The sequence below is a fragment of the Apostichopus japonicus genome, chromosome 3 (genome assembly GCF_037975245.1).
Source record: "Apostichopus japonicus isolate 1M-3 chromosome 3, ASM3797524v1, whole genome shotgun sequence".
Taxonomy (NCBI): Eukaryota; Metazoa; Echinodermata; class Holothuroidea; order Aspidochirotida; family Stichopodidae; genus Apostichopus; species Apostichopus japonicus.
Genome location: NC_092563.1, coordinates 1,328,276 through 1,343,728, shown reverse-complemented (window position 1 = coordinate 1,343,728; position 15,453 = coordinate 1,328,276). Strand labels below are relative to the sequence as shown.

At 36.5% G+C, this 15,453-nt stretch overlaps 1 protein-coding gene across 1 annotated transcript; it reads right to left on the bottom strand.

Moving 5' to 3' along the window:
* Window positions 1–870: 870 nt before the first annotated feature.
* LOC139959338 (DENN domain-containing protein 11-like) lies at window positions 871–14,663 on the bottom strand. Its single transcript, XM_071956824.1, has 8 exons — window positions 14,424–14,663; window positions 13,323–13,422; window positions 12,150–12,308; window positions 11,652–11,829; window positions 9,851–9,989; window positions 8,710–8,835; window positions 8,230–8,449; window positions 871–6,520 (listed from the first exon to the last, which is right to left on the bottom strand). Exons 1-8 carry the CDS (start codon window positions 14,638–14,640, stop codon window positions 6,322–6,324), a joined length of 1,338 nt encoding a protein of 445 aa, XP_071812925.1. The 5' UTR covers window positions 14,641–14,663; the 3' UTR covers window positions 871–6,321.
* Window positions 14,664–15,453: the final 790 nt, after the last annotated feature.

The following is a 15,453-nucleotide window of genomic DNA, read 5'->3' as shown; positions in this document are numbered from 1 at the left end:
TAGAATACTCACAATTTGGGGCGAACATATTTTGGTTTAGACAAGTACGTCACCTAGTTTGTCTGGCAATATACGCGAGACTGACGGTCAGAAGTAGAGATCCCTCCAACTGTTAGCATCGTAAACCACAATACCATATATAAAACACTTTATACAGTTATATCCCGAAAAACGGAATGAACATTCTCCAGGTTTCTAAACGCCATCTTTTTCCCACAGGGCCTCTTCAAACAAACAATGAAGTGTTCTATCAAATGCTAAACATTGTTATGTGGTCAACAAACAGTCGCGTGCCCACATCTCTGATTGTAGTTAAGATGATCTATAGTAATAAGAAAGTCAAATTGTTCAAGGAGATTAGCACAAAAACATCAAGAGAGAGCGAGATTTCTTTAACACGAACGGAGTAGACTCCTAGTAAAACTGGGAGAGTTGTCTAGTTTGATTCATATAACTCAGAGTCGTTATTTTTCATTTTGCCGGGCAGCACAAAAAAGAAAAGAAAAACCACACTAAACTACACAACAAATTGTTCTTTCTTTCTTTCCTATTTTTCAATTTAACGTTAGGTAAAGAAACATTTTAAACTTTAACACACAGGCATAAACCATGCATATTTAATTTATGTTCCATTTCGAAAAGTCTCCGGAAGCAATGAACTTCACATCAAAGACATTTCCATTGCACCACCCCAACACAAACCAAATAAAATAAGGAAAGGATAAATTATGGGGAATTACTCTTAGGGAGCAATGAATTATGACCTCAAAAACCAAAGAAACTGATGACCGGGCAACATATAGTGTGATTCTGATCAGTCTGTATTGCACAACCATACACCAACACACAAAAAACAAGACACGATAAGAATTTATTTAAACAGATTGCTTTATTTAGTTTTCATGGTTGTGAGTTGTCAGAATTTGGACCACCAAGGGGGCTATTTAAAAAAAAATGAACTGAAAACTGAACAATATGTAAAAGTGAACATTTTCACTGTTGCACCTATAAATTGCATCTTTAAAATATGTGGATCAATTATATATGAAAGGAAAATTAACATAATAACCCAATCAATAAACCATGTATATTGTATGTAAGTCGTATTTAAATTGATACAGTAATACAACATTGCGAACACTGTCAATAATGTGTCCCTTTTTCTTAACTTAACCGGTTCCCAACGACCAACCCCCGCTGCAACCCCCCCCCCCCCCTACTATCTCATTCTGCCCAGCATTGCCCTCCGATTTGCAGACATAAAAATATACATGATGCATCATTTATCTATTTATTATTAAACTTTTGACAGAAGGGTAAAAATCAATTAGCAAGAGTGCTAATCTCCCACAAATGCAGAAAAGTGCTTGAATCATGTGAATTTTTAAAAACATTTTTACTAATTAATGCCAGTTCTGTTTTTATGACTCTTGATTTAAAAGTTAAACAGCACTGGAACAAAATTCTTTCCAAATTAAATGCAAAATCATTTGATCAAGAGGTTCCTTCTTGGCAGATTTCAAGCTAGAGATGGTCACCCAGGACTAGGGAGTTTTGATAAAACAGTTTTGAAAGAAGTGATGTTAGTTTTGAAAATCTGGCAGTTCATTCCCACGTTTACTTTATCCAAAGGATCACAGTAGATGAAGAAGTTACGATAGAACTGATCAAGTAATCATTTCTTCTTCTTCTTCAGAGTAGCTGAAATTAATTCTTTAGATTACACAATATTTAAATAATGTTGATTAATGTGCACAACATTCAAACACAGTTCCAACTCGACATCAAAACACGAGTTTCTAGATCTAAAGAAGTCTTCAAAATTTACTCAATACAATTTATTGTTTTTTTTTCTTCTTTTTTCCTGTCTTTAAGATAAAATTTGCATCGAGTATGGAATTTAAATAAGATCAAGGTTGCCATTTATTTATTCAAAAAGTAATACTTTTCCTTTTAAACCACACCATGAAATATTCTTTTAAATCTCAATCCTTTTCATACAACAACAATTCCACACATGTTCATTATGTTCAAGCTATTTAACTCATTGTCTTGAGACCCACCTGGTCCTCCTTCACTTAGACCCCCAGTTCCCCTTCCCTTAGATCCCCTTCCATTAGATCTCCTTCCCTTTGACCCCCTGGTCCCCTTCTCTCAGACCCCTGGTCCTATTCTCTCAGACCCCCTGGTCCCCTTCCTGGTGCCATAAACTTTATTTTAAGTAACATATTTATAGGGTAACAATAAGTGATTCAATGGTGGTATAACAAGTAAAGTAGTTATCCTATTAAGTAAATGTTATTTTACAAATAAGCTCAGTTCTGAAAATAATCTGTAACGCAATCCCTGCAAACAGACAGACAATAAATGAGTGCCCCCCTCTCTACCACCCCTCCCTCAACCCCCCTCAATACCATTCACCAGTTATGTTTACAGACATTACAGTGGGGAAAAAGAAACCAATATTTTTAAACCACTGATACCATTACAGATAGAATATCAAGCAACATATATATTTCTTATTTATAGGTATCATGGCAGACTAAATGCACAAGTATCTGATTTGTGAATTCCTACAACAGTTTAAGAATCTATACACAGACATCTACAACTATTGGACAAGTTTAGACAGGAACAAGTTCAGACAATCCACCAGCACTGATATCAAGGTCATTATCATATACCTCAGGGCTGGACAAGAAAGCTCTCGGGACACTGCAAACTTGTACGTCCAAATCTGCTTGCCACAGAAACCACTGGTCAGACATGAATAAGACTGTCAATCTTACATGACTCTCACATGCAATTTTGTTATATTATTTTACCTTTGTCTTACAGTGTGTATTCAATGTTGATAACATTTTACAGAACAATTAACAAACAATAAGCAAGTCTCAGTTCTGGAGAAATTTCTAGTGTCAAGAATCTGACAAAACATGTCATCAGCAAAGGATTACAAAGAAAACTGACGGAGAATTTAATTAAAGACAAAGGGTTAGTGATGACAGCTAGATGATTCTAGCCAGTGATCTCAGAAATACAATTCTCATTATCTACAAACTTCAAAATCCCACCTACAGCTTCTTGGCTGGGGTTGCTAATCTTACGCCAAGGTATACCTTGTAAATTGAAGTTGACTTAACATCACATGATTGAAAACAACACTGAGAGAAACAGGACAAAATGTCCACAATCCTTCAAAATCATGCATTTCTGCATAAACACTCCTTGCAATACACAAAAAATAAATGCACAAGGTATTAGGTGTAGCTACTTATGCAGAATAAATTATGAAACACAAAAAACTTCATTTATAGTTGAAACCTAACTTTTAACAATGAAAGGATACCAACTAAAACTGGGCAAGAATATAGAGACGGTAATCTGAACAGACCACCTTCAGAAATGACATCACAATGACATCACAGACTTCACAAATGACATCACAGACTTCACTATGATATCACAGACTTCACAAATGATATCACAGACTACACAAATGATATCACAGACTTCACAAATGACATCACAGACTTCACAAATGACATCACAGACTTCACAGTAGGTTTCCTTTGTCATATTGGGAACGACTACCAATACTCATAACTGTAATTTAAACCCAATAACCTCTCAAACATGGCGTGCATTGCCCAGGAAACATGTTTGTGATATGCAGTTACTTCAAAACATAGAATATGGAATGTTGATAAGAGGGAAAATCATAAAATTAACTTTAAAAACAATAACAACCAAAGAAAGGTCTTATTTCTGGTTTGTTAACCTTAGAGTATTTAAAGAGATACTAAAGAATTAATATGTATTCACCATAGAACATTCAAAATCATGATTAGTTTAGAATCAATAACATTATCATTAAAATATAGAGACTCAAAGCCTAAATCCTCATAATACTTTGTACAAACACAAAAAACATTCAACATATTTTATGGCATTTTCACAATAAACTATTTGAAGAGAACTAATTTAACATATTTACTGTTTACTCATGTTAATTTCCTTCAGATATTTTTCTCAAAATAGTATTTATATTTTATAATATTCACAAATCTACATACCTGTAAAAATTATTTTTATTGCTTTCAGCAGTTGGGTAGGGGGATATAATACTTGTAATAAAATCTTTCATTTAAATTTGTTCTATGAATATTCATTACGGAATGAAAATTTTACAGATTTTTGGTTCTCCTAGTTCGGACACGTTGTAATACTTTCTATATGTATGAGGAAGTTAACACGTGAAGCCTACATTGTACCCTGATACAGCACTGGCTCTTAGTTTGCTACATCTGTGTAACTTGAAATGCACTGGTGTTAAGACATGTTATAATTCCATCCACAGACTTAAATTGCTGCATTGGTGGTACAACATGTAATGCTTCCATACACAGATTTAGCTTGCTGCAATGGTGCTACAACATGTAATGCATCCATACACAGACTTAGCTTACTACACTTGTGACAAGGTGAAACTCACCAACACTTGTAGTGTTCAAAGGTTGACTAAATATATTTCACTAACAGTAGTTGACAATGCAACTTACTTTCACTTTTAGTGTTACACGCTTGACTTATTAAAGTATCTTTCATAAGCAGTAGGTGACAAAGCAACTCATTTACAAGTTTTGTTTTGCAACTCTAAATATCTTTTGCTTAAAGAAGGTAACAAGAGACCTCACCTACACTTTCAGCATTACAAGGTTGGTTGAACATCATTTGCTAAAAGTAGGTAACACAAGAACCCACCTACAACTTTAATTGTTACAACTGGTTGACTAAATTTCATGAAGAGCAGATGACAAGGAAACTCACCCACACTTTTAGTGTTACAAGGTTGACTAGATATCTTTCATGAGTAGCTGTCAAATAAAACTCACCAACACTTTTATCCCTCAAAGGTTGAGTAAATTAGTCTCTTTATTAACAGCAGGTGACAAGAGAACTCACCCACACTTAGTGTTACAAGGTTGACTTAAGTCTCTTTCATAAGCATTAGGTCACAACGACAATCACCTACAATTTCAGTTTTGCAACTCTCAATATCCTTTGCTTGAAGTAAGCTAGGTAGGTACAAGGTAGCATTACAAGGCTGATATAAATATCTGCCGTTTAAAACAGAAAACACAAGAACTCACCTATAAGTTTGACTTAAGACATTTCATTCACAGTTGGTAACACAACTTGTGTAACAATCTTGAATCAATCTCTTTTCTGTCTAGTATCAGTGCTTTTACGTCAAATAATGTAAAACAGCAAACAGAAGCATCGCAGTTGGATGAGCTCCTTTTGTTGGAATATTTGTTTGGCTGACAATACCCTCTGAATTACAAGACTGTCAAACATCTTCTATGCATAAATGATTTGTAGACTATATAGACTGAGAAAGACAGTTTCGGCTTGCCATGACAGCTTAAAGTTTCATGAAAATGTTTATAATATTTGTTATCTCCCTGATAAAGCAGGCTATAAGGATGTAGACAATTTATAGCATTTTGTTCTGTATTTTTGGCACTATCAACTCCTGATCCCTGTGAAATATGGAAGCACTTGTTACTGCTAATAAAATATAGTTCCTCTTTTGACCAACCACGAGTAACAAGCCATTAGTGTCGTTTCTTAATAAGTTTCGTGTCCATCGTAAAGAGAAGATATGTCTGGTGTAATTACTTATTCATAGTGTTCAACCGAACAGTACTCACTAACAGTGGCGTAGGAAGGTACTTTTGAGTGGGGGGCTGAAGACTGATGGCCGGCCTGGGGGAGGGGTCTAAGGGGAGGGGGTGTCCCCCTCCCCTTTGGAATTTTTTTGCATTTCCAGGTGGCCTCAGATGCAATTTGGTGCAATATAGCACACTTCAACACCCACTCCATTTTGTAAATAATTTTGCATTTTCACCTGGCCTTAGATGCAATTTGGTGCTTCAAATGAGATTTTTTTCTCATTTGGAAATGAAAAAGGGGTTTTCTGACTTGCGGAGCGGGGGGCGGAATGATACTTCCGCCCCCCCACATTTTTCACTGGGGGGGCTGGCGCCCCCCCAGCCCCCCCGGTTCCTACGCCCTTGCTCACTAACACTCCTTTCTTTTGAGCAATCTTACTTTTGTGAGAAGAGCCACATCCTTCCTATTATTATTATTTATCCATTATGTCTTGTTTTGACACCAGTGATACCATGTTCACTTCACATATATTTCAGTGTTACACGTTTGTATCTTAGGTATCTAAGGCAGTGATCTTATGAATATAAGCCTGTGCTTTGAACGGGATCAGCATTAGGTTCGTCTTTCTTGTTCTGAGGGTCTTCACGTTGGACAGCATGGGTTGTCCACCATTAGTATGACATCGATACCATACAACTCTAACAATTCCATGAGAAACTGCCTGTCACCTACGGGGTCCAGACCCATATCCTTCATATGTTCTGACGTTAAAGACTTGTCCACTGACTTGGAGACATCCAGGAGTGTTTGGAAGATGTGATTGTTCTGCTCCATGAAAAATCTAAAAGGATAGAGTGAATGCCATTCAGAAAGACAAATTAAGTGTCAATGGCTAGTTTGATATATTTAGCATCATTTAAAGAAGTCAACAGCAAGTTACTTCAAATAAAGGCACAAATTTGAACTAGGAAGTATTGTTACCCATAATGTGGCCTAGGATTCAAGGGGGGTATCATGGAAGTGGCACCAGTGGGTCAAAGGGACGGGCCAGGGGGTCTGAGGGAAGGAGGCATTGGGGGCAAAAGGGAAGGAGACCATAGATCTAAGAGAAGGGGAACCAGGGGGTCTAAGGGAAGGGGAAATGGGGGTTTTAGGGGAATGGGGAACAAGGGATCTAAGGGAAGGGGGACCAGGTGGTTCTAAGTGTAGGGGGAAATTTGAGCAAACCTTTCCTGATTTGGATTGCTAATAATGTTTGCAAAATACCACATGGTACCTTCTGGCAATAATGTGTTCTGACGTGCTTTGCGTACAATATGGTAGTGCATGTTGTGTTTTACATATCATAATATACTAGTTGCAATTTGCATGCTGCACACCTAGCTAAATTCTTGCACTCATGGATTCTGGGCCCCTCACCACACTGCATATTGTATCTTTCAACAGCCCACAAGGAGTTGTCTACAGAAACCCTCCAAGCCCCCTGCCACAACAAATTTCTTGTTCACCCTCAGTTCTGCTATATGATGCAACATGTAATATTGGAAGCAAGGAAAGTGGCTGTATTTAAATCCCAAACATATGCCTATGCAAAGCTGTTGCTATTCATTTCAACTTATTAACAAAGATGAGTCTTTGTTTGGTAGAAATTTCAATGACGAAGCATGTAGCTACTGAGATGGTTTTGGTGCTTGCTTGTCAGATAGCTAGAAGATTGAAAAAATGATTTTGTTACAGATCAAGGAGATGTCTGAGGATTGCCAAACTTTGGAAAAAGTTTAAATTTTGTATAAAATGTATAAAAGATAGACATGACCTTCACTCTGTATGGTATATTTATATATACTGTATATAGTAGACAAATATTCAAGTGAAGTCAATAGAGGACCATCTGGAATTTATGACTCCTTACCAAATACAAAAATTAAATAAATAAATAAAGTGGGAAAAAAAAAAGATAACTTTCAGGAATCCAAATGGACCTAAAAGCAAGTACTTGACTCTCAAGCAGCAAATATTAAAATTTGATTCTGAAGTTTGAGACAAGTGCCTCTTCCAACCTGCCTTACTGTTTTTCCTTGTGTGTTGCACCGGTTCAGCATGGTCTCACTTATAAATATATATATATATGTGTGTGTGTATATATGTATATATATATATATATATATATATATATAGGTGAGAATTAGTTGAGACTAGTAGAACACTAGTAGCTGTTACTCAGTTCACACGTTGAGCGATCAGCAGACCACCGGACATAGAGCACTCTGCGCCAAGATAGATGCCAACCAACCAACCATATATATATATATATATATATATACATATAATCCATGTCACTGTTTTTGTCCTTTTGGGACTCATCAGGCAAAAGTAGGAATCGTACCCGGGATCTTCGTGTCACAGACCTGAGTCTGCACCACTCAGCCACAGTGATTCTACTGGTGTGCATGGGTTATATCACATGCGACACATTCATTTTATATCTATAAATATAATATATCTATATATATACTCAGCAGGGGTAATTCCAGAGGAGGATGAACTTACGTGGAGAAGAGATGATCATCGTCAACCTCATCATCACCTGTCTCTTGGGCTCGAAACATCTGAGCACACCTCTGGTTGTTTAGGAAATTAAACTTCTCTCTGTCCATCTTGTTGATTTTTGCGATATCTCGTAACCTTGGTATATGAGTAGTGATGTCCTGGTTGTTGATAAAGACATCATACAGGGTTTTCTTTTCTTGAAAGATCTTCTCTGTGGTACCTGATGTATTTACAGATCAAAATGCAACAGTTATTTCTGTTGTTGTCTTCTTTCTTCATGTTGTTCTAAATACTTGTCAAAATATGTCATTAAAATATTCCAGTCCCAGAGACTTGCTTGATTCTGCGGCCCTCTCGGCGTCTGACTTTTTGACTCATCGCCCTACTTTAATTGGCAATGTTAGCAACGATTAATTCGGTATCAGTTCCTCTTGGCTGTTGGTTATATACCATACAACAGTAGCATAAAATGGTACTTACATGCTACGTAGCTGACTTCAGATTCCACAGAATCAATATCTGCTATGTTGATATAGAAATACGGCTTCAGTTCTGGACTAGTCTCAAGTTCCACCTCATACTGCCCTAACGTACACGCACAGTACACTGAGGACGAAGACGAAACAGAAAACGTGAACTCACCATCGAAAACCGCAATTTATTTGACGGTGAAGAAGAGACTCTGTGCACCAGCAATTAATTGCCAACTTGTCATGAGGTGATACCAATAACATGTGTCTGGATGTACCCCTCTTAATGTGGACCATCATTTAGGAACCCCTTCCCCAAAACGGGTCAAAACTTTGACCTTTGTAAAGTTCCCGACAGTTGTCTTCTTCGATTACTTTCATTTTTGACACACTTTGAAAACATAATTAGTACTAATTTGAGTACAGCTCTCAATGAGTCCTTGATATGAAAAACAACTGTATGCAGAAAAAGGCTCATACTTCAAGACCAGAAAAAAACTGTAAAAGGAAAGGATATGTGTTATTTCCTGGAATAAATATGTTTATTTATTAAAAAGAAACTTGTACATGAGTACTTCTGTACAATACATAACAGACAAAATTACAGATGCACAGACAGACAGATGGGGAACCAACAGATATGGCAAAACATGAAAGTTTAGAGTGACCACCAAATAAACTTACACCTCAATGAAACTAGTATTTTCTAATCATAATATTAATAATGGTTTAGAATTTGAAGACATGTATTTCACAACTTGAAAACAGCCACGGATGAATGTGGGTTAAGCCAAATAGCTTGTGACTTTGTGCTTCACATCAGATGGCAATCCACTCTATAGTTTTAGCTCATTCGGAATTATCTTACAATCTGGAACACGATTTTAAAACTCTGAAATTCCCCTGGATGAGATAGACCCACCAACAGTAACTTTTTGCAGGTGATGGCATGAGCCCACAACCTCCCAGATGCTATGTTTCATTGCTTCTGATGCAATCAAGGAACTATGGTAGTAAGAAAATTAACCTGTGAAAATATTATTTGTTTAAACATATTAAAAGACCGATCACTGTCATCCCATTAGCAGTAAATTTAGCACAATTTATGGCATAAGCTTTGACAAGAGAACTGGACAGTAGATGGATCTCACCTCTGAAGCAGACCACCCCAATCGGAGGAGGAGAGAAGAAGAGAACTCTTCTTCTCAACAGTACATACTTCCAAAGTGTGAAGATGTTTTCACCAAAGAAATTGATGAATTGTCCAAAGCAACCAGCCGGATGAGTAATCTTGAAATGAAAGATAAAAACTTGCATGTAACTTTGTTTTTATATATTTTTTCTCACAGATAATATCATCATTACAAATCTTTCAGTTCATTTTCTATGGGGAAAAGTAAAAATAATAAAGATGCCAACATTATAAAATAAAGTATGAAAACTGTGTTAAAAGTTAGTTAAACACACACTAAAACACACAATGAATAAATACTAAAACACATTAGAGATAACTCACTTGGAAAGTACCACTGCTTATTATATGTAGTACTGTATGGCAAGAAAATATCCTCTTATGTTAAAAATTGGAAAACCTTTGTCCTGTATTTCAATTATTTATGTTGGTGTATGATAGTGCATTGAGCTAGTTTTAGTTATCAACTTCTACATGTCCTCCTTGACTGAACACAATAAAGTTTCCTAGTTACTTCCGGTAGAACAATCTGAGTACATTTCCTGACTACAAACAAATTTATATGAGTCACCTTTAGCGACTTCCTGTGTTCACCTCTGAAACCAATTTGAAACTTATATGCTTCAAAATCAGGGGAAAGTGGACATTGAGAGATGCATATCATCAAACTCATAGAGGCAAAAGCAAAACAAATTGAGCTAGATGTGGCATTACTTAAAGAAGCAAAATATCAGAATGGAATGAGTTTCCGATGTTTTACGATCATACCTGCATAATATTATCAGAATCAGATATTCTACAACATGAGCTAATATGTATGATTTCTAGTACAGTAACATACAGGGTGTAATAAACACATCATGTTCTGACTGAAACTTCAACTCTTATGATCAACAAAAGCCATTGGTTCCCCTCTGTGACGAGAGGGTTTCTTGTATTTAGCATTCAAAGGATGAGTTAATCTCATTGCTGACCTTAATTTAACATCACAGTATTATATTTGATCACATAAGATTCTTGGACTCAATACAGTATGTGAAATCCTCATACCAACGTTCGCGTTGCACTTGCTTTACGAGAAATTCTGTTTACCCTCTTGTGCAAACATGAATACAAATTTTCATAGAAAAAATCATCTTCTGAAAGGGAAAATCCCTGGTCTCACCCAACACACGAAAATTACAGTACTTAGTAACCACTCACCCTCATGTCATGGAAGATGTGGTCTGCTGTTTGGTGAGATTATGGATAACCCATGCAAAATGTGACATTAAGATAGGTGTTGTTTTCTACTTTTGAAATATTCTTTCTCAACCCATGTACACAATCATGAATGCAAGTTTCATTGAAACCTAAATTTCAAAGGGAAACTCCCTGCCAGCCCCCTCCCCCCCCCACTTCCACCCTGCTCCCTTTCACAACCCAAACAATACACTAGTGGTCACAATCTTCATATAAGGAATGACTTGGTTTGGTCTTGATGCCAAGATGACAACTCACTCAATATGTAACAACAAGTTTCCATTTTTTTGAGAACACCGATGTACAAACTCACAATAGCATATTCAGATGGACAGGTTTGTCTTGGTTTGGTCTTGATGCCAAGATGACAACTCACTCAATATGTAACAACAAGTTTCCATTTTTTTGAGAACACCGATGTACAAACTCACAATAGCATATTCAGATGGACAGGTTTGTCCATCACCTCTCCTCCCCACCCACACCATCCAAAGAACATACTATTTAAAACAACTCACCCTCATGTGTGGTAAGACATGGTCTGATTTTGGTGAGGAGATAACAGAAACGCCACTGTCCGCCTCTGATGCTCTTCGCTGATGAGGACCGTCATTAAATGTAGCTGGTAATAGTGACTTGTGATCGTGGAAAAATGCTTCAAGTCCCTCATATTTCCCAGGTGTCTCTAATTGCTGTCTACGAAAGAAAGAGCGAAATAAAACTCAACTATAAATGAAACCTCCTTTTCTGGTTGTCAGCATGAAATTTGATACCACTGTAATGATAGTAAAAAAGAGAAAATCTCAGTCCATTCCATTTTCAAGTCTACAACGACAGTTAATACTCACTTTAGAAATGATTCAGCAAGGTTTCTTCAGTTCAAACATCAAATGCCTACAGTACATGACTGAAACCAAAGGCAATTACTAAAACTAATGGAATACATCTATGCAAAAATTTCATCTTATTTCATTGCGTTTTAAGAGATTCTAATTTTGAGTATCGAGTTACCTTACCTGACCTGAGACTCAAGGAATGGCATATGTCTATAGAGGTTTGTGTACGACGTCGACAACAGACCAACCGATTTCATTCTGGCGCCTCTCTCTGCTTCACTGTCAACAGACATCTTAGCAAAACAGCTTAAACCATATAAATTGTCCATTTTGAAATACCTTCAGGAAATCAGGAATGAGAAGGGGAGGAAAAACAAGTACTAGTCAGACGTTGAAAATGCTTTAATTAAGGTAAATTTCCTCTGTTTTAAAGAGCTGTCTGCTTTTGTTTTTACTTTCCTCAGAATTGTAGAGTATATACATATGATTGTTATTTGATCAAAATAAGTCACCCTCCTGGATTCATCCATCAAATGAACATATTTATGTATTATTCAGTAATAATTTACTCGTTCTATTTGTTTCTAAACACTATCTTCCCCTGGACACTTTTCAAAGTTAGTATTAGTCACAAGAACGATTTAAAATGTTAAGTAATAATAATATCAGCCAGGAAGAAGGGCCGCTTTTTTCCCCGACCATTTTTGAAACTCTTTAGAACAATCAGGTGGACAATTTCAGATGAGAGAACCATAGATTTCTCCTGGATGAAAAGCTCATCTTACTTAAGCCAGCCAGGGCTCGCATTCCTGACCTCCCAGACGGTAGGTTTCATTGCTTCTAATACCACAGCCTTTATCCACTCAAACCGTAGTTCTGGTTCCAGAAGTATTTGAATTGTTGTAAGTTGCAAACCTTTGAATGTTTTCTTCCTTCTCTAGAGGAAAACTTGAGAAGTCTGTATTTTTTGCAGAGTTTGATACGGAATTGTATCCAACAATTTGTACCCAAGATCAAATAGAAAACTGCCTTAAAGGTCTTGGGTGTTCAGCCCAAATATATGCTTAAAGGAAGATTTTTGGCACAAAATTTAACTTTGATATGTTGTTTTCCATTCAGAAACATGCAATCAATGAGTTGAGTTTGTATTTCTACAGTATTCACATTTTTAGAAATCTTCCATTAAACATCTGAGGTTTGCCAACTAAAAGGACAGGACAACTAGCATAGATCATTAGATCAGTTTCTAAGATGCCACACGAACGCTGAAAGACAAAACATGCTAAGTTTCATTTGGTCTCAAGGAACATAACTTAAATTTGTATTTGTTGAATTAGAACAAATTTATATTACGTGAAATCAGATACAGTAGTGTGAGCTCCACTCGGCATAGACTTAAACTCTACACCATCCAGATCATTATCGTCTGGCAGACACCACTCGACAATGTTACCTAAACAGTAAGATGAAAATCACAATTAACTTTAATAATGTAAACATTTGTATTGGGGAGTAGTACTGGATAGTACAAAAGGTAGTTTTTGTTGTTGTTTTCATCCCTACTGATTTTGGTAAAACTTTCCACTGAACTTCCCCACAACAATTCATTATTTGAATAATTTTACCAGTGAAATGATAGCTGTAGTTTTTAACTTTGCATAATGATTTCTTTTTACACTTTAAACGGTCAACTATCATTGTTTTTCTCTTTCTGTTGAATGTAGACATTAGCAGCCTAGAATGCTTTGCAAATGAGGGAGGCCCACGAAAACAATTTCAATTTCGTTATAAGGAGGAGTAAGTCAGTTTCTTGGCTTCCATGTGTCATTAATAACTCTGTGAAGTGTCTCAGCCTTATGACCATCAGCTTTCACAGTTGGCATCTTTTTAAAGTTTTGAACAAGCTGTAGGCAAACAGCAGTAACAGGCTGTAAGCTTTTAAACATTTGTCACATACTGTAGGCCTAGCTAGTGCATACATGCAGTAGTCACCAAAACTGTTCTGCATTGTGATATGGCATTGCCCATTTGTGACATTTCTTATCTGCCACAACTTAACAATTTTATCAGTAGCAGTAACTACATATACAATGGTACATTGCAAAGAAGCTTATTAGAAATAAAGTAATGAATAGAAAAATGAAAAACAACTCATGTCATTGAAGATAAAAATCTACTTCCAAGTTCAGTTCCACTGGCATAATATAATTAAACTACAGATTAGAAATTCACGTGACTTAGTGCCAAAATCTACACCAAACAACAACATCGTTTGTTTAGATTTCTTGAGAGGAACGTCCGGTAAGTGTAACTTTCGTCTAACATTACTGTTGCAGTGATGCTACATGACTGGGTAAGTTGTAGCCTAAGCCTAGTATTGTAATAAATACCCTACCTACTGTAGTACTAGTACTAATAGTAGCACTGCAGTATAATGATTATGTACACATTCACCTGATTTAGTGTCAAAAGCCACCACGAAAATGACAACAACATCGTTCTCGACATCGTTTGGATTTCTTGACAAGAAGTTTCCGCGTATTTGTAACTTTCGTGTAACATTATGCTCGAGAGCTACTCCGAATTTGCCAAGTAGTTTGCTTTCAGGGCGAAAATCGTCCCCATTTATGTCAGAAAGTAGCGGTGATGAATCGTTTGTGGATGCTGCCATACTTTCTATCTGTTCAACAAATCTGTGATGACGTAATGATATCGGGAAATCAAAACATCGTCAGATATTTTGTGTGACCATTTTTAAAGTTGCTCATTATGACAACTAGTATGACCGTTAAGAAGCTAACTCGAGAAGCGTGTTGTGTGAAGTTCTCTTGCCCTCTTCTATTTTTTTCAAAATAAAGTAGCAATTCTCAACGACATGATTGCTTGTTCTGGCATTGATAAGTGAGGAATTCAACGTTGTGCTGCAAAATGATTATTAAACAAATTTCACAAATTCAGCACTTTGCAACACTTTGACGACTTGCACACAGAAAGTCATCATTTCAACAATTTGTAGCACAATGAAAAATTGATAACTTATAAATTAGAGGGGATCCATAAAGTTGCATATCACGTACATCGCCAGCAAACACTGATTTCAAACGAACACATGTATGCAATCTGGCAATACCGTTTTTGAAGTAAACATGACTACATTCTTTTGTGAACCCTACACACTGAACAAAACTAGGCTGGGAGTCCTGACTCGAGAATCATACGTTCAACTGTGATAAAATTATCGCCAAATTTTCTTCTCTCTTTTTTGTGTGTGTGTCCATTTTCTATTAATTTGTAACACTAGAAAGATAACCATAAATTGTCAATTAGTGAAATTCTAATGTCGCGTGAAGGTACGGTAAATTATACATAGACAGGTCCTATTTCCCGCTGAGACGCACGGAACATACCAAATCTACGCGCCTATTGGCACTAAGCAGTATATATTTCGCGTGTAGGCTCACGCACGCGTTTACAAGTTATAAGC

Coding starts and splice junctions, on each gene's coding strand:
- LOC139959338 (XM_071956824.1), bottom strand. CDS start 14,640: ATGGCAGCATCCACAAACGATTCATCACCGCTACTTTCTGACATAAAT. Junction 9,990..11,651: donor ATGTCTTACCACACATGAGG/GTGAGTTGTTTT, acceptor TTTCATTTCAAG/ATTACTCATCCGGCTGGTTG. Junction 6,521..8,229: donor GATGATCATCTCTTCTCCAC/GTAAGTTCATCC, acceptor CTATCCTTTTAG/ATTTTTCATGGAGCAGAACA.